The sequence below is a fragment of the Tubulanus polymorphus genome, chromosome 6 (assembly GCF_964204645.1).
Source record: "Tubulanus polymorphus chromosome 6, tnTubPoly1.2, whole genome shotgun sequence".
Taxonomy (NCBI): domain Eukaryota; kingdom Metazoa; phylum Nemertea; class Palaeonemertea; order Tubulaniformes; family Tubulanidae; genus Tubulanus; species Tubulanus polymorphus.
Window position 1 is genome coordinate 4,225,515 of NC_134030.1, and position 22,840 is coordinate 4,248,354.

The 22,840-nt window shown below is 38.2% G+C and overlaps 3 protein-coding genes across 3 annotated transcripts; 2 read left to right on the plus strand and 1 right to left on the minus strand.

Moving 5' to 3' along the window:
* The first annotated feature begins 167 nt into the window (after positions 1-167).
* Positions 168-5,128, plus strand: LOC141907648 (sodium- and chloride-dependent glycine transporter 1-like). Its single transcript, XM_074797361.1, has 13 exons — positions 168-567; positions 1,624-1,758; positions 1,855-2,155; positions 2,260-2,392; positions 2,535-2,669; positions 2,753-2,856; positions 2,924-3,048; positions 3,132-3,244; positions 3,459-3,587; positions 3,859-3,958; positions 4,361-4,461; positions 4,571-4,738; positions 4,910-5,128. The coding sequence occupies exons 1-13, from the start codon at positions 333-335 to the stop codon at positions 5,012-5,014; spliced, it is 1,884 nt and encodes a 627-aa protein (XP_074653462.1). The 5' UTR covers positions 168-332; the 3' UTR covers positions 5,015-5,128.
* Positions 5,129-5,828: 700 nt separating this feature from the next.
* On the plus strand, positions 5,829-9,203 carry LOC141907217 (sodium- and chloride-dependent glycine transporter 1-like). Its single transcript, XM_074796796.1, has 10 exons — positions 5,829-6,060; positions 6,238-6,372; positions 6,441-6,741; positions 6,847-6,979; positions 7,187-7,321; positions 7,402-7,505; positions 7,581-7,705; positions 7,939-8,051; positions 8,389-8,517; positions 9,198-9,203. The coding sequence occupies exons 1-10, from the start codon at positions 5,829-5,831 to the stop codon at positions 9,201-9,203; spliced, it is 1,413 nt and encodes a 470-aa protein (XP_074652897.1).
* A 2,696-nt stretch (positions 9,204-11,899) lies between these two features.
* LOC141907218 (acid-sensing ion channel 4-B-like) lies at positions 11,900-14,716 on the minus strand. The gene is made up of 5 exons (XM_074796797.1): positions 14,568-14,716; positions 13,874-14,426; positions 13,654-13,752; positions 13,279-13,453; positions 11,900-12,108 (listed from the first exon to the last, which is right to left on the minus strand). The coding sequence occupies exons 1-5, from the start codon at positions 14,714-14,716 to the stop codon at positions 11,900-11,902; spliced, it is 1,185 nt and encodes a 394-aa protein (XP_074652898.1).
* Positions 14,717-22,840: the final 8,124 nt, after the last annotated feature.

The following is a 22,840-nucleotide window of genomic DNA, read 5'->3' on the forward strand; positions in this document are numbered from 1 at the left end:
TCCGGGTCCGGCAAGCGAGGCCTTTTTCGGCCGCTTATTGGATACATCTAAATTTGGCAATAGCTATCAGGTTTTAATATCATATGTTGCATATGTTCTAACATTAACAAAGATGTTCTGTCAACAGAAAATTATTTATAAAAAACCAATCGATAAGCTGAAAAGAATAAAAAAAACCTGTTTGAACAGCTTGAACGAGCTTGTTACATTGATATAGAGCGTATACTCTAGCGTATGTTGTCGTACGCACGACTGACTGCTCCAGTCAAGTTTTAGTCGATACCACTTCACGTTCATCGAGCCATCCGTAGGTATGTCGTGAAACCGGCGAAATGGTTTTCAGTAATTGTTGCGGAACTCGACGAGATGTCGCCTCGAATAATGTCGACGACTCAGCAGCGACAAAGGAGCTAACGATACATAATGATGCATCTGACGAAAAACAAACAGAGCATAAAAAAGAAAAATGGGGAAGCGACGTGGAGTTTTTTCTCTCTTGTGTCGGGTATGGAGTCGGTCTTGGGAATATTTGGCGTTTTCCGTACCTGTGTCTACGGAACGGTGGAGGTAAGCATAATAAGCACCTACAAATATACGCTGATGCATCTATATTGCATCATTCAATGACTGATCTGAATGTTTTATTCAATATTGAAAGATTTCGCAGAAATGATACAAATCTGGTTGATATCTAAAACTCTATTGCTTTAATTTCTGATTACACTGAACTCTGGAATCGAATTCATACGTAGCCTAACTAACTGCATGCAGAATGTATGGCCACTGTTACGAGAAAAATATCAGGGTTTTTTAGCATCAATTGAGAAATAATAAAATGAGTCATTTTTGCTGAGTAATTACAGTATGCTCTAATCACCCACATCTGTTGATACTGGTAGATACCAAAACATACCAAGGGGCGTTCGCTTATGTACCAAATGTAGCTTAAACAAAATTCAGTATCCCTGTATGATAAATATACAGGGATACTGGGGTTAGTTAGCCAATGATACTGGTTTTGTTCATTCTCAATTGCGACAAATCCCTGTCACAATTGGTGACGAATTGAATAATGTTTTTGAAAATTTATGTATAATTTGGAGCAATGAGGAATAATCTAATCTAATCCGCATGCATGGATTTTCCACTTGTAGAAATTTACATCAGCTAAAAACGGCTGCATGCAAAATAGGCAGCGCAGTCGTAGCCCTTCTCTATCATCGAGCCGACTACTATATGTAGTAACATTTTTTCTTACTCCGGTTTTTGTCTGGTTTTTGTGTTTGACGAAAATTTTGAAGGCCGTGTAATTTTCCATTGCATTCAATGCAGGTCGTGAATTATTCTAAACGATCGCTTATTCATAGTGTAGACACTATTCATAATGAAACGCGACATGTTACCGCACATTAATCATGATCGGAATAATCGTTTTGAATCTGTTTTATGTAAAAAATTACTAAACTTTTTTCTAGTTTTGTATGAAGCTCTTTTTGTAAGTGATTTAATTCATTCAATTCCTTCGAATGATCCTTTTTTTCGTGAGCGTTTGCTTAAACTTAATAAAAAGAAAAACGACCGATATTTTTGTCATTCATTCATTTTCTCATTCATGAATTCTAGGTGCATTTGTGATCGCCTATTTTACGTTTATGATCATAAGTGGAATACCGTTATATTTGCTTGAACTATGCGTTGGACAATATTCCGGTAAAAGCCCAATAGCCGCTTTTGAAGCGCTATGTCCAATATCAGCGGGTAAGATTTACAGTATATATTATTAACATACAGATTGTAAATTAAACACAAAATGCCAAAACCGTCCAAGCTTTCACCAGGTCTGTATCATTACAGGTTTAGGATGGGCAATGTTGATACCCTCAGCATTCTGTCTAGTCTATCTCAACAGCATCATGAACTGGATTCTGTATTATTTTGGTATGACATTCGTTAGTTGGGATCCGGTTTGGGGGCGCTGTGATAACGCTTGGAATACCCCGAATTGTGTGGTTACCGGGCAGCAGTCGGTCAATCACACAAACCAAACAGCGCTGATGAACGAAACAACCACCAACTACTCACCATCAAATATCAGTTTCGTGTCGTCGAATGAATCATCTCTGAAAGCGATGTCATCAGGGGAGGAGTTTTGGCAGTACGTGGTTAGAATGAAAAAACGTATTGTTTGGATAGAAACACTTCCAAGTGATATCTTCACGGTTCCATAAGTATTTGATAGCAACTACTTATCATTTTCAGGTACAACGTTCTGGAATTAACGGATGGAATTGGTAATTTTGGTGGATTTCGTTGGGAGTTGATAGTCTGTCACTTGGCTGCCTGGTTTATTGTTTACGTATGCCTTTGCAGAGGAGTGAAATCTTCAGGAAAGGTCAATAATATATGGTGAACATTGTAATAACTATTCTCAGCTCAGGAGAACTAATTGAAGATCTGAAATATATATGATGCTTTTAAGATATCAGGGGCTAATTATAATCCATTTAGAACTGCTCACATTCTCGATTATTCAGGTAATATACGTGACGGCGACAGCTCCATATGTTTGCCTGGTCGCCTTATTAATAAGAGGTGTTACTCTTCCGGGGGCTGTAGATGGAATCATGTATTACATCGTACCTGACTGGAGTAAACTTCTCTCCGTCAAGGTAAATCATTATCATTAATTGAAATAGAGCAAATACGTCTGCTGTTAGATATTTAAGAAGAGAACTATATTGTATTATCGTAGATCTGGGCTGAAGCTTGTTTGCAGATATATTACTCAATCGGTCCAGGTTGGGGTGGTCTGATTACAATGGCAAGCTACAATAGGTTCAACAATAATATATATCGGTGAGTCTTATTTTTAAACCAAAAACGATGTCTCAAAATCTGACTAATTCATGATGGTTATTTTCAGAGACGCTATAGTTATACCAGTGCTGACATGTTTTACTAGCTTCTTCGCCGGGTTCGTCACATTTTCTATTATCGGTCATCTAGCACACCAGGCTGGTGTAACGGTTAGTGAGGCCCTTACCTCCGGTAAGACACAAGCTACATTACCTTTTACTAACATGCATATTTCATTCCGTACTTAAAATAACTAATTTTACTTACTATTGCAGGTCCCGGCCTGGCATTCATTGTTTTTCCGATGGCCATCTCCAAAATACCAGGAGCGCCAATTTGGTCGGGTTTATTTTTCTTAATGTTGTTGACAGTCGGGCTTGATACACAGGTAAATGCCAGAATTCTTAGAACGTCTTTTACTACTTCAGAATAGAACTAAAAAGTGTTTGAATAAATTCGCTTTCTCGTAAGAATGATAATTAGTTTTCAATATGGGCCGAGGAATGAAAATCCAGCCCTAAAAAGGTGATGAAGATAAACTTGTTTTATTTGTGGTTGTGGTAGCGTCTATTCACAAAGATCATTGTTATTTAAATATATAGTTCGTTATGATGGAAACATTGGTCACGGCTTTGATGGATAAGTACACGATTTTACGGAAGCGAAAGTCGTTGTTCATATTGTTTATCGTCGTTGTATGTGTCCTGGTCGGCCTTTTGTTCTGTTGTCGGGTAAGTGTATAAAGTCAGATATGAAAAGTCCATTTTCTCCTCGACTAACGCGTCGTTAAGTGAAAGACTGTTAGACCCAGACCAAGATGACGCAACGTTGGTGGCATAACGTGTGTGTAGCAGTGCTGAAAGCAATTAACGCCAAATAACGACATTTTCCAAATGTATTGTATTGAAATTTATTGTATTTAAATTCTATGTAATGAAATTTAGGACCATTATGGCCTATTTCAATTAACAAAACTTAGAATTTATACTTTTTCTCTCCCAGGGAGGCATGTATTGGTTTCAACTATTGGACTGGTATGCTGGCATGTTCACGTTACTGATAGTATCTACTTTAGAGTGTGTAGTTGTATCATATATATACGGTATGATATGTATCCGGTGAATTCAATTTTTTTCTAGATATTAGAATTGCACGTACATTTATCAATTAGCATTGGCATGAGTTACGTTATTTATTAGCCTGTGATTAGCGCGTTGAACAATTTTAAATCAAAATACACAAAATCAACAGGATTGTAGAGAACCGAATGACAAACTGGCCTATTCTCTAAACCACAGATACAGTATTTCCTGGATTATAGATGAATAATCACGCGTCTGTAGTTTCGAGAATATAGGTCTGGCCCTGGTCCTATGTTATGTTGGGTTTGATTATAGCCTACAGAGTGAAAATGACAACATATTTCACTGGATGCCTGCGAGACAAAACTGTTTCGAAAATTCTAGAAACATGTACAAATGAAAAAGTACGATCTGATCTATAGGAATGAACAGAATGTATGACGATATAGAAGCTATGATTGGATATCGTCCTTCATGTTTTATGAAAGCACTGTGGTGTTCGATCACTCCAATTATAACTACAGTAAGTGCGTTTTGAGTACCGGCTTTCGGACTCTTCTAGCATAACAATTGAAATACATATTGATTCCTAATCCATTCAAATGACATATTTTCACTTGCATCCGTTGTAGGTTATGCTGGTATATGTTATAGTGCAGCAAGTTCCAGCCTACTATGGTGACTATTTCTACCCGGATTGGGCTGTTGGTATTGGCTGGTTTATCGCTACAATTTCAACCGTTCCTATTCTGCTCTTCTTTTGTAAAGAACTTTACAACAACACCGGCTCATTGATAGAGGTAAATATTATCTAAATGGAAGGTTTTTGCTATAAGGGTCCTTGCAACAAAGAATATACATGATTAATACTACTCCCATCCCAACCACCACCCCCCCCCTCACTCCACATCTAAAAACATCCTATTCTTAAATGCTCTTAATTTCGTGTTGATTTGATTTATTCTGCGCAGAGATTCAAGAATGGTTTAAAGCCGACTGAAGCTTGGGCAGCAGCAACTCTACAGAATAAAGAAGAAACTTTACTACCGATGTCGGACTTAAAAATAGGAGTATAACGCTATCTAAACTACCGGTTATCTAGGCTAACAAACTGCTGAACTAATTGTAATAACTAAAATCAATAGATACATCGAACTACCTTTTGAATAAAATGAATAATTTGATTTTTATGCGAAAAAGAATTTCTTGTGTTCTCTTTTATATTGGATGAAGGACAATTTAACGAAGACAGAGAAGAAAAAGCTAGCTTTTCCATGATACATTATAACTTCCGCTTACTCTATGACGTGATATGACATTGTGCTCACGGGTTACAGGGATGTACCACCATATATTATGTACGATTATCAATATTTGACTGAAATTATACTGATTTCGCTGATAGTTTTTTTATATTTAGAAATGCAGCTGAAGTCCCGTTTAACGGATCAACTTAAAAAAGAAAAATTATGGAAATTAATTGAAATATTTAATCACGTTCTTCTGCCAAAAGGGTAGATTGGGAGTAGACGGCATTTTATAGTGGGCCCTAAATTGTAATGATTCTTATTGCATTGTATAAAAATAGTTCAATTATACCATTGAAGGAACGTTTCCATTCAAGACCTGCTTGGTATATTATCCCTTCATTAAGTCATTATATCCAGTAAGCTAATAACTCGTTTAATTCGAATCGGTATTTTTTATTCACTTAGTATGGACTAGAAATCCTGTCTACGCTATGTTATTTCTATCCAAATGAGAGAACATAATTCGGATTTCGTTTAATTCGGTAAAAATTTCCCAGTCCCAGGTGATACGAATTGAGCGAATCTACTGTGCGTGTGTATGATTCTACGAGTCAGTTCATTAAACAGCTGAACAGCGAATATGGTTGTCAGAAGCTGTTGTGGCGTTCAGCAAGAAATCGCTTCGGAAAATGTCAACGGTTCAGCAGGAAAGGAGTTGATAGTACAAAATGAATCGTGCGACAGAGGAAAAACAGAGCATAAAAAAGAGAAATGGGGAAGCGACGTGGAGTTTTTTCTCTCTTGTCTCGGGTATGGAGTCGGTCTTGGGAATATTTGGCGTTTTCCGTACCTGTGTCTACGGAACGGCGGAGGTAAGCAAAATGAATATATATATAGTTGGCCCCGTTGATTGAAAGATTTTATCTATTTTATTTCTAACATTACTCGGCGAATTTAACCATAAAAATGGTCGGATACCGATTTCTTATAAATTTTGATATAGATCGCTGAATTTGGAGTTAACTCATCGTAATTTCATTATAATGTAGGTGCGTTTTTGATCGCATATTTCACGTTCATGGTCATTGGAGGAATACCGTTATATTTTCTTGAACTATGTATTGGTCAATATTCCGGTAAAGGTCCGATAGCAGCTTTTGAAGCGCTGTGTCCGATGGCTGCTGGTAAGAACTGAGTCATATTTAGTGTTTTTTTGGCCATGGTCAGATATTCAATTAGTTCATTATTACAGGTTTAGGATGGGCAATGTTGATACCCTCAGCATTCTGTCTAGTTTATCTCAACAGCATCATGAACTGGATTCTGTATTATTTTGGTATGACATTTACTAGCTGGGATCCGGTTTGGGGGCGCTGTGATAACGTTTGGAATACCCCGAATTGTGTGGTTACCGGGCAGCAGTCGGTCAATCAGACAAACCAAACAGCGATGATGAACGAAACAACCACCAACTACTCACCATCAAATATCAGTTTCGTGTCGTCGAATGAATCATCTTCGAAACCGATGTCATCAGGGGAGGAGTTTTGGCAGTACGTTGTCAGAAAATATTCGCTGTCTCATTTGCAATTTGTAGAATATATGAAACATCTTAAGAGTTTTATCGGTATTTCGTATCCATATCGCACTGGTTTCAGGTACAACGTTCTAGAATTAACTGATGGAATTGGTAATTTTGGTGGATTTCGTTGGGAGTTGATCGTCTGTCACGTGGCTGCTTGGTTTATTGTTTATGTGTGCATGTGCAAAGGAGTAAAATCTTCTGGAAAGGTAATTTGCTTATAAAAATTAGAAGCCTACATTCTAGTTAGTTAAACTATGTAGACGTCACTGTTTGTTGAAGTCAAAATCATTGAAAAAATGGAAAATCATCACAAAATTACTGCCATATTTTGCCAAAAATGAAATTTCATTACGAGGATTCTTACGAAATGATCAATTTCAGCGATTTTGCATGGTTTAGAGTTTTCGATTCAGGTTATTTATGTGACGGCGACCGCTCCATATGTTTGCCTGATCGCCTTATTAATAAGAGGTGTTACTCTTCCGGGGGCTCTAGATGGAATCATGTATTACATCGTACCTGACTGGAGTAAACTTCTCTCCGTCAAGGTAAATCATTATCATTAATAGAAATAGAGCAAATACGTCTGCTGTTAAATGTTAAAGAAGAGAACTATATTGTATCGTAGATCTGGGCTGAAGCATGTTTGCAGATATATTACTCAATCGGTCCAGGTTTCGGTGGTCTGATTACAATGGCGAGCTACAATAGATTCAATCAGAATATCTATCGGCGAGTAGTTTTTTCTATTTTAATATATTCCCCACATCACTTACATTTTACTAAAATGTTCGTTACATTTTACAGAGACGCTATAGTTATACCAGTGCTGACTTGTCTAACTAGTTTTTTCGCCGGGTTCGTCACATTTTCTATTATCGGTCATCTAGCACACCAGGCTGGTGTAACGGTTAGTGAGGCCATTACTTCTGGTAAGTTTTTCTATTATGCATCGTTAAGACGAATGCTTTACTAACTCAGTCGCCGACTTGCATTTAGCAGAATGCAAATATACGGCTTCTGTTGAATACAATTTAGAGAGCTCTTCAACCAATTGTTTAGATTTCTTCACCGCAAAAATTGTATTGCTTTTTATGTGGGGCGTATACCGTGCGAAATATGCTTACATGCTTGACATTGTGTTGACATTTTGCTTATACATTAGGTCCCGGTCTGGCGTTCATTGTTTTCCCGATGGCCATCTCCAAAATACCAGGAGCGGCGATCTGGTCGGGTTTATTTTTCATCATGCTGATAACCGTTGGACTCGATACGCAGGTAGATTGTGTCCTCGGACTGAGTAGCATGTTTAGAAAAGGAATAACGGATTCGTGATAGCTCTGTCAAAGGCGGCCTTCTCTAGTAAAAGGGGTCTAATAAATCTGCATTTTTTAAGTCAACGTTTAACAAGACCTACGATATGTTCTAGTATCCATCAATACGCATTCGTTTGATCAGGATTCCAAGACAAAAAAACTTCATCTAAACCAGAATTTGAACAATAGTGAAATGATTAAAAACACATTTTTTTAAGCCTGTATGCCTGCCATCTGATTAATCAGCTGTTCAACTTTTTCATGTGATATGTTTGCAATTATTATTTTTCAATATTTAGTTTGTCATTATGGAAACTCTGATCACGGCTTTGACGGACAAGTACAAGATTTTAGGGAAGCGAAAATCGCTGTTTATTCTGGTCACCGTCATCGTATGTTTCCTGATCGGTTTTCTATTCTGTTGTCGGGTAGGGATTCTAAGATCTTCATGTATGAGATACTTCATTTAAAGGTTTAAAAAAGATATTCAGGAAATGTAATATGTCCTTTAATCTGCAACCCGTAGAGCGTTCACCATTCTAGCATGGAGTCTTTTTGAAAGCACATTCATTGATTAAAACATCTAATATTTGGTGGTCGTAGTTGATTCCCAGTTATCATCAATGTCCTCTACGATCACAAATTGAGAGAATGACGATGAAGTATTGAATGTCTTAATCGAAAAAGATTGGTGCCAAAATTTATAAAGAGATCTATTTCTTTAAATGGGAAAAATGAAAATAAAATTTTTTTTCGCAGTTTGAATATTTTCCACACGAAACCATCAAAACATTGCAGAATTCCGGGAGGCGCTTCCGTACGCCAATATATTAAAAAGGACCTTAGTTGACATGCTTCGTAAAATACATATTTTCTCTTAGGGAGGCATGTATTGGTTTCAATTATTAGATTGGTACACTGGTATGTTCACTTTACTCATTGTATCTGCGGCAGAAAGCATAGTTGTAGCACATATATACGGTAAGCCTGTTTGGCTAACTAGTTATAATTTCCACCGTGATTGGTCAAATTTTGCTCGAACAATTTTGAAATTAGCCTCAAAGGAGAGAATGACCGTATATGTAAATCACATTATCTAAAATTGCAGGAATGAACAGGATGTATACAGATATAGAAGCTATGATTGGATACCGTCCGTCGTGTTTCATGAAGGTATTGTGGTGTTCCGTTACTCCTATTGTTACCGTGGTAAGTTTGAAATTTTCAAAGGGATTTGATGTTTCAACTGCATATGAATGTTTAATTAATATATCGGCATATATTTTGCTAGGCTGTGCTGGTATATGTTATAGTACAGCAAGTACCAGCCTACTATGGTGACTATTTCTACCCTGATTGGGCTGTTGGTATTGGCTGGTTTATCGCTACAATTTCAACCGTTCCCATACCATACTTCATTTGTAAAGAGCTTTATCGCAATACCGGAACACTGAAAGAGGTAAGACAGTTTAGAATCACAATTAATTTTTGGAATTCCGGACCTTGTCCTCTTTTGGCTCAACTGATATCTCAATATTCTGCATCGTTTTTCCAGAGATTCAAGTATGGGATAAAACCGACTGAAGCTTGGGTAGCAGCAACTAACCCGATTGAAGACGATACTCTCCATTTATCGATGGTAGAAATGAAAACGATACCGGTTTCGAGCAGCTGATAAAAAACAGCCGCATCGACGTTTCGTATAAATATATAGATATTTATACATGTTGCTTTATTCAGCAAATGATATAATCATTCAAATAAATTATCTCAAAGTATTAACAAAAATCATTTAGTCATTTCTACAGAGGTGAGCCTGTCCAAAGATGGATAAAATGTAGCGGCATTCCGACAAAGAAAAGGTTTTTACCTGTGTACAAAAAGATAATATCGCATGTGCCGTTGGGGACCTCAGTCTTCTTCTTCTTCTTCCGATATCTGTCAACATCAACTGGTTGATGAAACACAGTGTATAGGTGTGCGCAAATAAATATATACAAACATTACTAATAAATTTAGTATTAATATAATAATAATAATAATAATAATAATAATAATAATAATAATAATAATAATAATAATAATAATAATAATAATAATAATAATAATAATAATAATAATAATAATAATAATAATAATAAGAGTTTTTAAGCTAAGCGGTGTTGGAGAGAAGAGTCTTAAAGGCTTCGATACTCTCCGCTGACACAGTATCTGCAGGTAGAGCGTTCCAATCCCTGACTGTTCTGGTAACATCTTATAACATCTGGTGACGGGCGAGTATGAAAATTACATATATATCATTGAAATCGATCATCATAGGAATTTTACGAAAGTTTGTGACGTAGAGACGACTGTAGCATTGAGTAGTCTGTCTTCAGAGACCCTTAGTGCCTGTGATCACTACCGTGGTCCCTCATTCAAGTGCGTTAGCACGGATTGCCGGATTAGGTGAAGATCTAGGATATTCAACTTGAAATGTCAGGCAACAATCTTAACAGTTTAGTTGCTATGTGCCCTACTCATATTAGCTCATGTTCCTTACTCCAGACCCACCGACCCGGGTGGCTGATTTTTTTTCTTTCAGCATGAATATTCTTGCGGATAGCTTCAAAAAAGCTATAAACATATTGTCACTGAAGAGAGACGCGGACGGCTCCTCAATAGAAACAGATTCCGAATTAAATCCATATAAACGAGATGTGAGACGATATGAAGGCATTCTTCAAGATGAAAATGCATCTTTCAAAGATAAAATTGATGCAATTCGACAAATCGGACATAACGCCTACACCGGTATTATTCACTATAATGAAATTATGAACTGTTAGATACATTAATTGAAATGATAAAAATGCAGTGCTTAGTGATTATCTATATAAACTATTTAACACACAGACCTACTATACTTCATTTTGTAAAAACATATTTAAGGTGGTACGGAAGTGAGCAAGTTCGTTGGGGTGCAGGTTCTGAATGATTTGCTGAATATCATGAAAGAAGGTGACCCTCCGCTTGGCAACGGCATCAAAATACAAGTCATCAAATCGCTATCGGAGATTCTTCATCAGTGTAAGGACAATCAAGAAAAACTTCGCAAGAACGCCGGCGCTTTGGAATGTCTGATCGACGCTGTCGGAGATCGAGGCAATAAGAAAATGTGTCGCTGGGCGTGTTACACGTTAGCCACGATAATGGCTGATAACGTTCCGCTGATGAGGGATATCCTGCGTACGTAGAGTTTAGTTCGGTTATTGCCTGATTTATAGGATAAAGTTATATATCCTGAATTCAGTGATACCGATTTCTTTTGCGCAAATTCATTACTGACTAATTGTATTCGCAGAACTGGAAAATGTGGAATTAAAGTTGCGTAATGCGGCACTATTACCAGAAGAAGAATGGGACGGATGGCCGGAAAACTACGCCGAAGTTATGCTACGTCTATTGGGGCTTCCACTACCGACCAAACTGTCAGCCAGCACTGAAGAACTACTGCGACAAAAAGAAGCCATGATTCGAGAAGTTCGTTCGAATATTCGAGCAGGTCGTAGCGGCGAGGACACTGACGGCAAAGTCTCTATTCCGAAAACCGCTGCTGAAGCTTCTGCCGGTGCGACCCTGCGCACACTGACACCAACCAAAGGCATGAATCTACTTCATTTGTAAAATCATTTAACACAAAACTGTTGAAAACGTCGCTGCTTCGACTTCGATGTATGAAATGTTGATTTTTTCTAACGTTTAATGTCACTGACGTAAATTATCAAAAGTGTTACTTCAATCCTGTTACGCCGCTACGTGCTGTTTATGTTAGTAGAGTTCTTCTAAATATAACCCGGTTTTCTTTTCGTTACCTTCTTGTTCGTTTGGCCTTTCATTCGCAACACCGACGCGCGATGCTGTCCTCGTTTTCACCTTAGTGAACGATTTTACCGCGAAAACAATAATGAACTCCAGTATCTCATAAAGGCTCAGAATACTGGCTCCTAAACAAAACCCCAGCTGCCCACCAATATCACCTGAAATAGATAAAATAGGATACATCCATGACATAAACATGAAAATCTTAATCGTACAATGCAGTAATGATTGAACTTTTTTACCCTAAACTCACTGGGCCCCATTAAGAAAATGTTTGCAGGTTCAATGTTTCATTTGCCCTGCTAAGGAGAAAGAGAATAAAGCTTCGACTAAGAAACTCTGTCACCACTAGGATTCGAACTCATGAACCCTGGAGAAACCAGCGACCGATGGTTTAAACCACTCTACCACTTAGAAATCATTCAACCGACTGCTGAGACTAAAGTTAGATTCATTCTTAGAGAGGATCGATATCATACCTATAAGTTGCTGCCATTCGTATTCCGGAACCTGTCGGATGCTATCGTAATTCAGTTCTTCGAAATATACCCTCATATCAATGAAATTATTCCTAGTTATGAAAATAAGACGTTACATACAAACGGTAAATACAAAACTAGTAGAAAACGCTGTACATTCAGCCCTCGAGATATACCGCCCTCCCATTTACCGCCAACCTCCCCCCCCCCCGGGCCTACCGCCAGGTTCTTTCAATGTACATCTATATACGAATACATAGTTAAACACCCCCGATAAACCGCCATACCCTCTTAACCGCCAAAATCGCTCAGCATCGATGTGGGCGGTATATCGGGGGCTGGCTGTATATAGTATTTACCTGGCAAAACTTTTTGAGATATTTCTTGTGTCGGAAAAGTACTTCGCAATTCGATTCGAAGGCATGAGAGCTGAGGAGACTTGAACACGATAGTTGGTCACAGTACACGGTGGGATGCAATATGGATTGCATGCATAATCAGACACTTCTGAAATATTGATGAATGAAATGTCTATATCTGCTTCATACGTACATGTATTTCAAATATCAATCTCGCCAACAAGTTCCAACCTGGTTTTGCGATATCTACACAAGTCACAAACTGTTCCATGGTGCATGGTTTATATTCTGGAACAGAAAAATCGAATTTGATGGAGAAAAAAAACTGTGAAAAAAATCTCATAGATAGTAATATATAAACAATCAAGCAACGAAAGTATTTCTGACAATAACTTAGGTAAGATGATAACAGTGGCTACCCTTGGCTTATGAATTCAATACACTCATGTACCTATCTGAAAGACAAACAGCGCATCGACTATATGCTTACTTGGGTCAGGAACGTTGTAAGAGCAGTTACAAATTTCGAATATTTTCTTGAGGAAACATTCCCGACGACATGAGCTGTGCGAGTAGTGCTTGAAATATTTCAACGGATTCTTGATAGTCGGATCGGACATATTGCGACACATTCCACCTTCGTAAGGAGCGGGAAGATAGTTTATCTACATCGAAAAAAATATTTATAGTTGAGCGTTTTTCTCTCTTATCCCACAATACTTACTCATAATTCAGGATTCATTTATCTGAGAGAAATATCAGGTTTGATTTATACGAAGAGGAGAAATTAGTTTCACGTGACAGGTTGACAGCGCGCCTAGCGGATCATAAATTGCCACAGTAGCATCCACATTCATACACGCACCTTCTGAGCGCGAACTGCCGCTAATAGTTCGACACCGGGTTGAACAGCGAACCCAAACTCTCCAATTAATGGTTCTTCTATTTGATTGTGTACCAAAACCTGAAAATGTTAGACGATCATACATTTCATGAGCCCAAACGTACTCGGTGTTTTTCTTAATGCGCACGGTTTCTAAAATAAGAAACCAAAAAAGAATTTCTTTTGAATTGATAGAGATTACCTTGATTCCGGCAGATAGTCCAACGGATGCCGCGTATTCATCTTGTTCTACGAAAACTCTCAACCATAAACCGTGATCGCTACCGGAAGATGTCGTTGTTAATAGCTTACCGCCTTTACGAACTCGCTCCAATGAATTAAACGTGTAGCACTTACCGAACGCTGTTAGACGTTCAGTAAAATATTCCGAACAATTGATTAATGAGTCTAACCATGAACACCTGTTAAACAGAACATCCATTTTGTGTCCGCCCTTGCGCAGCACATCGTCGTAAGTAAAGTTCCGAAAATCCTGCAAGGTGGCGTTGCTGTACGTATATCGAAACCCGGCCGGTGGAAAGTCAGCGATGATTTTGAGGCCCGGCTCGGACATTAAGTAGCTCAAACGTAAATAATTTAGGTTACAAACCGTAACAGCAGGGAATTGCAATGGACTTTTGTATTCTAGTGTTACTTTGGTACTTACAGGCCTCCTTTGGAATACTTGTACGCGCGGATAAATCATGAAACTGCAAAAAAAGATCGACAACAGAATCGCCGTTGCCCAAATAATCCTGAAATAAATCATAAAGAAACATTATGTGAGGATGTATCGTACTGGCCTGCTCTATGAAATTTAACATCAAAAAAGATCGAGCAAAGACGTTATATTTTAAATCAAAACAGAAAAATTAACGGATGCATTTCGAACGTACTTTCGCAGGCCCGCTATCTGATAGCCACCGATATATTTAACCCCGTGAACCGAGCTTTCCTGACTGTAGTTAGTGAGCGTTTCTTTAATACTCGTATCTGAACGCTCATTGTCGTCGGTGATCTTACGACGATCATCGGCATCTTCCATTATAGAGTACACGAAGTAACCTCTAGAGTAATCCACGATGAAGTTGAAATCACTTTATATACCAACAGAAATAGATGTAATCTGCAAGATCGTGCCTGATGTGACCCTCGAAATTTCCGTGTCTTTTTTACAAGAAAAGTAAAAACTATTTCATCCTCATAAAACTTCCACTTCCATTCGAATTAGTAAATGATATCTAGTGTGCTAACGAATGAATAACAGAGATTTGGAGAAATGAAGTTTACACCGACAAGAGCTGTACTGAAATATACACTATCTGTGGTTAATGTCACTTGTACCTCGAATACATATAACATTCGATGCTGAAAATCACACCGTTACAATAGACGTGGGTGATTTTTCACGATATGCGCAGAAACATTAAAAGCATGGTAAATAACGTCCATCTATGCGAATAAAACAGAGTTCATGTAGCAGAGGGCAAAATACACACCTTATTTTGCGGTTGCTATGCTATGTACAAACAAAGAGGAGGCCCAGTGGATATAGGAGACATTGATGCTAAAATGTTTGAATGAATGATCACGGAAAACTCGTGGTAAAACCTTTTAGTTAAACGACAGAAAATACCAGCAATAATTACTGTGGATTTTTACCTTATGTCGACAAACAACCCGAAAACTAGAATTGAAGAGTATACCATTTCCTGTCAGGCTCAACGGGATGCTAGAAAATACATCTGGTTCATCGCATACCGTGTCGCTTGTCGGTAATTCAGTAATTACTAGTTTCTCATGTGTCGACTACAAACAAATATATTGACTGTCCTTCAGTCGTTTCTAACCATATCTCCGACGAATGGGCGGAAAAATTAATGATGCTCTTTGGCTCGATTATAGGCTCGATTAGTAGACCAGGTCGTTTGCAATATAACGGGTTGCTTCACACGGTGTGAATACCTACAGATGATACTGAAAAAATGCCATGAAAGTAAAACAAACTGAACTCTCTCGGTCTGTTTTGTAAGGTGGCCATGCAAGCCACGTTTACAGTCATGAACAACACGCACACACACACGTGTTCGCATTGGTATGCAACGAAAATCTTTGTCTTAAAATCATGTTGAAGCAACTCAGATTCGTTCAGAGACCCATTTCACAAATAGATACATATTGTGTGGTTTCGATAGAATCGAAAACTAAGTAGGGTTAGCAATTTGTGATAGCTTGAAGATTCTCCGAGTATCGACTACAAAAATTATCAATTTATAAAGCGACGCTTCTGCGCCACTTGAATTTTCTACTCCATCTCAACTGAACGTGCGTCGTCGATTGCTCTCGGCGAAAAACGGATGGATCTATTTATTTCGAAGTACCATCAAAAAGCGCGTAAGATGATTCCGAACTCTGAACTACCCTCAGCTCACGAAACAGAATATTTTCTACTGAAGATCAGCGAAGATTCTAAATGCGATGAATGACATAATTTGAGTGCGAGCAGATTAAATTCTCGCAAAGCACATTGATGAGTAGACTCTTCTCAAAATGGATATTGGAAAATTTTGCAGAAAATGATGCAACTGTAAAATTTAAATAGTTTAGTTTTTAGTTTGCCATAACTTCGATAATTCTATGAATATGAATATGACATTTCAAATTGACAAAAAAAGGAACTTGGTTTCAGTGTTTTTTGAAAATGATCTGCAGATAACGTGGATCAGCTCCTTTGATATATCATGTATGTCATAGCTATAGAAGAAAAGTTAAAGAAGTATTTAACCAAGTTGCCGATAATAAACTCTTGATTATTCGAAGTACGTGATATGATGCGTGAGTAGATTATTTACGGCACCCGATCCGATGTAATAAATAATGTAACGGTTTTTATCGTTAATTTGAATATTGGATTTCACTTTTCGTTAAGGGTTTCGAGTCGGTAGTTAATGCATTTTTGTCGTTTAAGTATCGGATATTACTGAGCGATGATATTCTATGTGAGAGCATCGTTAAACGCATTTTGTCCGTTCTGAGAAATGGGTAATGGTTAACACAGCCGATCGATTTTGCTGAAATAATGCTGGCTAATGGAAAGACATACAAACAAATTCAGAAATATGTACAATATGCACAAGGTTCCAGCGCCTATTTCTATGTACAGCATGTTGGCTTGCGCTGGATGCCTCGTAACCGTATTAGAATAAGCGAATAATAATTTATTTTCGTAAACCGGTTATGAGGTATCCAGTGCAAGCCAACAGGCTGTACATAAAATTAAGGCGCTGGAACCTTGTGCAGAGTGCAGGGGAATGTGCAGTGATACTTATAAATAATGCTATTAATAATCTTAATTATAATCTTAATCTTAATTATTATGTAATTTATTAAAAAGTATTAACTGTTCATGTGATTGTTTGCATTATGGTTCACGAAAATAAATCATCATTATTAATTCGTTATCTACGCCCTAGGTTATGGCGTAAGGGTCAGTCGTTGAAATTTGATATCTCGTGACTGGCAGTCCATTCAGATCATACCCACAGATGTTTTGTGGTTAATACTAATCCCATTAACGTTAAGACCTATCAATGAAACGTTTCCCCGAAAGCAATTACCGGCGTAGAAATGTCTGGAGAGTTCTGCTCGTCGGTCCGCATTGTAAATTACTGTTGTAGTCGGTTCGCTTCGCAGATTAGCATCATAGTTGCCGTATTCAATTTATTTCCGGGCTCGATCATCGATCGTATCATCGCTTCGGTTCACTCGGGATAATTCATCGGCCAGTTGGTCAGACGTGACACGCACGCACTCATTCGACTTCACCCCAAAAAGCGAAAAGACTAATTAGATTAATTAAGGACTCAACTGCGTAGTCGCGTTTTTAAGTCCAATGAAAAATGAAGTAGAATGGATGTGGTTTCAACTGGCCATAAACGCCTCGACCGTCCAACTGGCCATAGAGTATCCAATAGAATCAATCTCCAAGTCATCGTTAACGCGTCTCAGTAGAATAAATGTCGATTCTTTGTGAGTAGTACGGTATCGAGCTGATATCATTCTATTTAAATGGATTGGAGTTGACGCTCAATTGTAATGCAGTGTCTCTAAGCGCCTTTTAGCCGAGTTGATGATATACTCGTGGAGCACGCAACTAACCCGTACTGATATTTTTAAGACGGTAAACATAACTCAATCAGACAATATTTGATGTACGAAACGACTTTCTTATTTTCGTTCACGTGAGGTGGATCTTTTCACTATGATAATAAACAGTACCGCCGTGTGAAGCAATATATCCATAAAATATCAGCAACATTACGTAAAACACTGATAGAACGCGGTGCATTTCACTCAGGAACATTATACCGCAAACAAATCAGTTGACCGTTAATATAAATGTCCTGACCTTGACCATAGATCCTACGACACCTCGTTAAAAAAGCGCGCTATAGAGCAACGCGCAATTAGGGATCAAGTTGTAAAACTACGGTGAATTAGTATTCGAAGCAGAAAATCGCTTTCTCCGCTGCGGCGCTAAGATGCTTTACCGGAAATATTGACCACGAAAAGATCTGATGATTAATCACGAAAACTGCGTTCCCTCTGCACTAGAACCACCGATAACCTTGAAATATATATGTATGTGTGTCTTTTAGGTAGTTAGATATATACATAGCAAAGGTCGGAGGTAAACTTTTCGTAAAGAAACTTTTTCTACTGGAATTCGACGTTTCATCTCGGTGATAATTGCACCTTTTTGATACTGTAATTACGATCGAATGGTTCTGGTGCTTCTAGCAAGTATCGAGTACTTTGTGTGTAGCCGAAATAACAAACACTGTGCGTGCATTTGCGCTCTCGCGAAATCGATGAAAAACCCTGGAAATGTCAGTTCCACTGGTCGGCCAATCAATCAGGATTGAATACATCAATAATCTATCAGATGTTGTATATGTCGTAATGCTGAAAAAATACGTGAGAAAAAAGCACAAACACGACACCACTAGCCGACGAGAACGCGCGTACATAAATAACACTCAATACGTAGAGAAATGAATTGATGCACAGCAAAAACTGCAATTGTTTCCTCAAGATCTGTACTAATTGAAGTTTTATGTTAAGATAAGTGGACGCAAAGAAGTGTATATGAAATGACCTGTGGAATGGTAACCCCTACCAAAACGCGACTGGTGATATTGTTAGTGTGGTGGCTGACGGTGTAGTGGGTGTACACCTCTTTAGTTCCAGGAGGGCAATAATTTATTTCGAGAATAATCTTACGCCGTTTTCTTAATATTATTCACCACTGATGAGGTGAAATATAAATGGATAGTAATAAACTACCTGTAATTTTAGCAGATGTAGGTATGCCTATTAAAGTCGTGTTTGAAAGTGGTGTTTTTGTTGTTTTTGGTCCATCCTGTTGTGGACAACGCCGAAACCAATACCTTTTCCCAAAGAAATAGACAAAGAAATGGTTTTTCCGTGTTACTGCCTTTCAGATCATTTCAGTACAAATGTCAGGTGCTCCAACCTGTTTTCCATATTGCCCTATTCAGTCCCGTTTCGGTTGCAACAGCCGTCGAAGACACAACATCGCGCGCTGTGCGAGCGTGCCAGCGTTTCAGCCGTTACGCCAGTATCTGCCTCTGTTTCTATCTGTATCAACGAGCGAGCCGGATCGGTCGCTGTTTCAGTTCACTGATCCTTTAAGACGTGATTTCGAACGATGTGGAAATTATGTAATCCTGAATCACACGAAAAGCTTCATTGAAAGGGTATGTACAATATTTACTTTTTATTCTTATTTCTCTAAACCTATGAAAATGGTTTTCACCTTTTTATTGAAAAACGTTGTTTCGATTGTTCCTTCGTTATAGCGTATAACGCATGTATTTAGCAGTATTGGAATCTATGATCGATTCTCGACGAGAATTTCAATCTGTGCACGTTCGGTCGTTCCCGCCTGACTCTTCCGTGGTCCCCAGAAGCGAGAGAAATCGTGCTGGTTCACCGGGTCATTTTGTTGTACGCGAGTTGTCTAAATGTCATTTTTCTCCGCCCGATGTTATCGTCAGTATATTGATGCGGAAATAATTTTCCGGATGATTTTCAAATGGCGCTGATAATTTTCAAATACGAGTTCGTTGAATATTCAACGGTGTTCCAGCTTTAAGTCGTTGGAGCGTTTTAGTATTGGTTGATTTTTCGTATTTGGTGCATAAAAGCTTTTCGCATTTCATTCAGTACATCGCGCAAGACCACGATCGATCGATCGTTGCCCTAAAGAAATAGTTAGAAAAACAGTTCATGACTAATTCATATTTTGCTACAGGTTACGTTTCATAATATACGTATCACGGGCGGCGCGATGTTTCTCGTGAATAAAATATTCAATATTTCAGTCTGGAATAGCGAGTTGCAGCTGTATATGCCACCGCATAAATACAATAGATCGAAAGAATGAATGAATTGCACATTCGTTGAATAGGTCTAAACCTCTTGATGAATTCCCGACCAACGCCGCGCATATAGCGGCTGAATTGATAATTTTCTCTGTGTACATAAAAAATCAACGAAGTTAGGCGCACATATACACGTACATACAGATCTATCACTCGATGAAACATGTCGAATAGATCGAATATTAATCATTTCTTCTGAAAGATTTTCACTCTCTTAAAGACTCGACGAACCGAGAATTTCTGAATAAGATGTACGATTTCGCGATACGCTGCCGATGATAAAACGCGAATCATATTTTCCCAAGACTTCAAAAGGACATAATGAGTGGAAACTATAGGCTTTTAAGCGAAAAACCCTCAACAAAATTCAAAAGCTGGAAAAGTCTAACTTTTCGACTCAGATTTCTTATAATGGCTTATAGAATTGAGTCGAAACAGATTCACTTCTATTTTTCTTTTTTCATTTTATTGTGTGTTTTTCGCTTTATTGATAGGCCTACCAGGCAGTCACTTATCCATGGATACCAACTATACAGGGCTTAGCTATCGCGGTATAAACATTTTATAGTGTGCTCCTCTGAACTTGGTGATGGAAGAATTATATCCGCAGGATGTTGTCGTATAAGAGGGTTAAAGTCGGTTGTAAATTGTTCATTGGGCATAAAATTTCCTCACAGATTTTTAATGTGTATCCGCCTGCTCTGCCAGGCTTTAATAAGAGGTATTACGTGATGGAACTGATGGAAAAGACGGGTTTCATGTCGTGAAATTCTACCCCGGAGACTGCTCGGATAATTTGCTTTCATGCCTGGTTTGATTTCGAATCGTTTGATGTGAAATCACGTTCCTCGCGCGATGATCATAGTTTTATTCATATGCAGCTAGAAGGAAAAAGGATATTCGCTATCTACGAACAAGCCCCCAGCGAGGAAAAAGGGGCTCTGATCTTTTTGATCTCGATAGCCGGATCGCTTTTAGGGAAAGGAAAGATGATGCGTTGAAATTTGATATCTCGACATGGTTGGAAAAATATCGCAACCAATTCGCGCCCGTCATTACGTACGAAATTCAAGCAAAAATCTGAGGGTTTTATGGTTGATTCCTATTTCTACTGAAAACCTTTATATTTCATGCGATTACTAATCTTTCTAGTGTCTCTATAAAGGTTATGTACGTCACGCGGATTTGTTCACATATAACCACGTCATCATCGCTCTTATGAACTGTTGGACTTCTAACTTCAGTTAAGCCGCCTGTGAATGCGATGACGTCATCGTATGTTTACCTTGTTTACGTGACTCTATCGGATGAGAATCATGGCATTTAGATTTTAGAGCTATATTTATACACGAAGAACCTTAGAAAACGACGAATTAACCAGACAGCGACGTGAGGGGAAATGACTGTAAGATAGTAATACGGACGAAGAAACTACTGGATTCAGTCATATTGATCTTTAAAAAGGTTTTGAAATCGGAAATCGAAGTACAGATATAGTTGCGTGACTGAACCGGCAAACGGCCCGATATGGTGCCGTCATGTGAAAAAGATTTGATTCCTATAGAAATAGCTCAGTAAAAATCCCGTGTTAGCGCGTGAGTAGTTCCTAAAACTATTCGTGTTCGCTGAGACGTTGGTTAACTCGCTTTTTCCTTGGAACATTAATTTCGAAGCGATAAATAATTTTCCGTCAGTAGCGCGCCGCTCCAACCATAAACGTCTTCGACAAGGCGGTTTTATTTACCTCGTCTCTCGTTTGTTTCCTTATTGACTTTCAATTCTCTCGATAATTGCTGACAACAAATGTCGCAAGTCGACGTCAAACAGTCGTCTGACAAATATACAGAGCAGCGGTCGTGCGTTGAATTTGACGTGCATTCTATGCATATATATGCATGTGCATATATATTTTTAGCAGACTCTACGAAAGGACCATTGCCACGCGGATATTTTTTTTTTCATGGAAAAAATTTCCAAATCTCGCCTGCCTTGTTAGGAAATACAACCCAACTTTCTTTTCTCGACACTCGTGGGATCTGAAAGACAGGAATGTGTCACCTATATTTTCGACACCTTCCGATATTTCAAATTCAGAAGAAGCCGTACGAATAAGTCAATCATTTGCATACACGTACACGCTTCATTTTATCCTATTTTCGATGTTGTCTGGAGCAGTGTTTTATCCAGTTTGCCGATTAATCGGTTTACTCGTCAGTAGACACCTGACGTCGGCATCAGCTTAGGCAAGAAAACGATTTATCGGATGTTCATCAAGATGAGATCTTTAGCAACATATGTAGCTAACTACCCCGTTTATGTTGAGCAAGAGCCAGGCAAAGAGTTGACTATTGCTGAACTGAATGACAATGTGACTCGACTATTAATATCACTCTGTGTACTTCTTGCTGAAAACTGATACATCGGCAAAGCGATGTTTCATGGAGACAATGCTATTATAAAAGCTGACATTAACGATATTAACGATGTATGATATCAATAGCATAATAGTTCTTGTATCTTAATACTACTTTATTCATAATGGACATGGCTGAATATAATAGATGTGAATTGGTTTCCGATGTATGAATGTCATATTAGTAGGAGATTCCATCCGAAAATATTGTTGTATTGTTGTTAGTAAGTAAAATGTTTGAAATCATTCCATTCTATTATATCCAAAAATTTCGCGAATGTAGACCTAC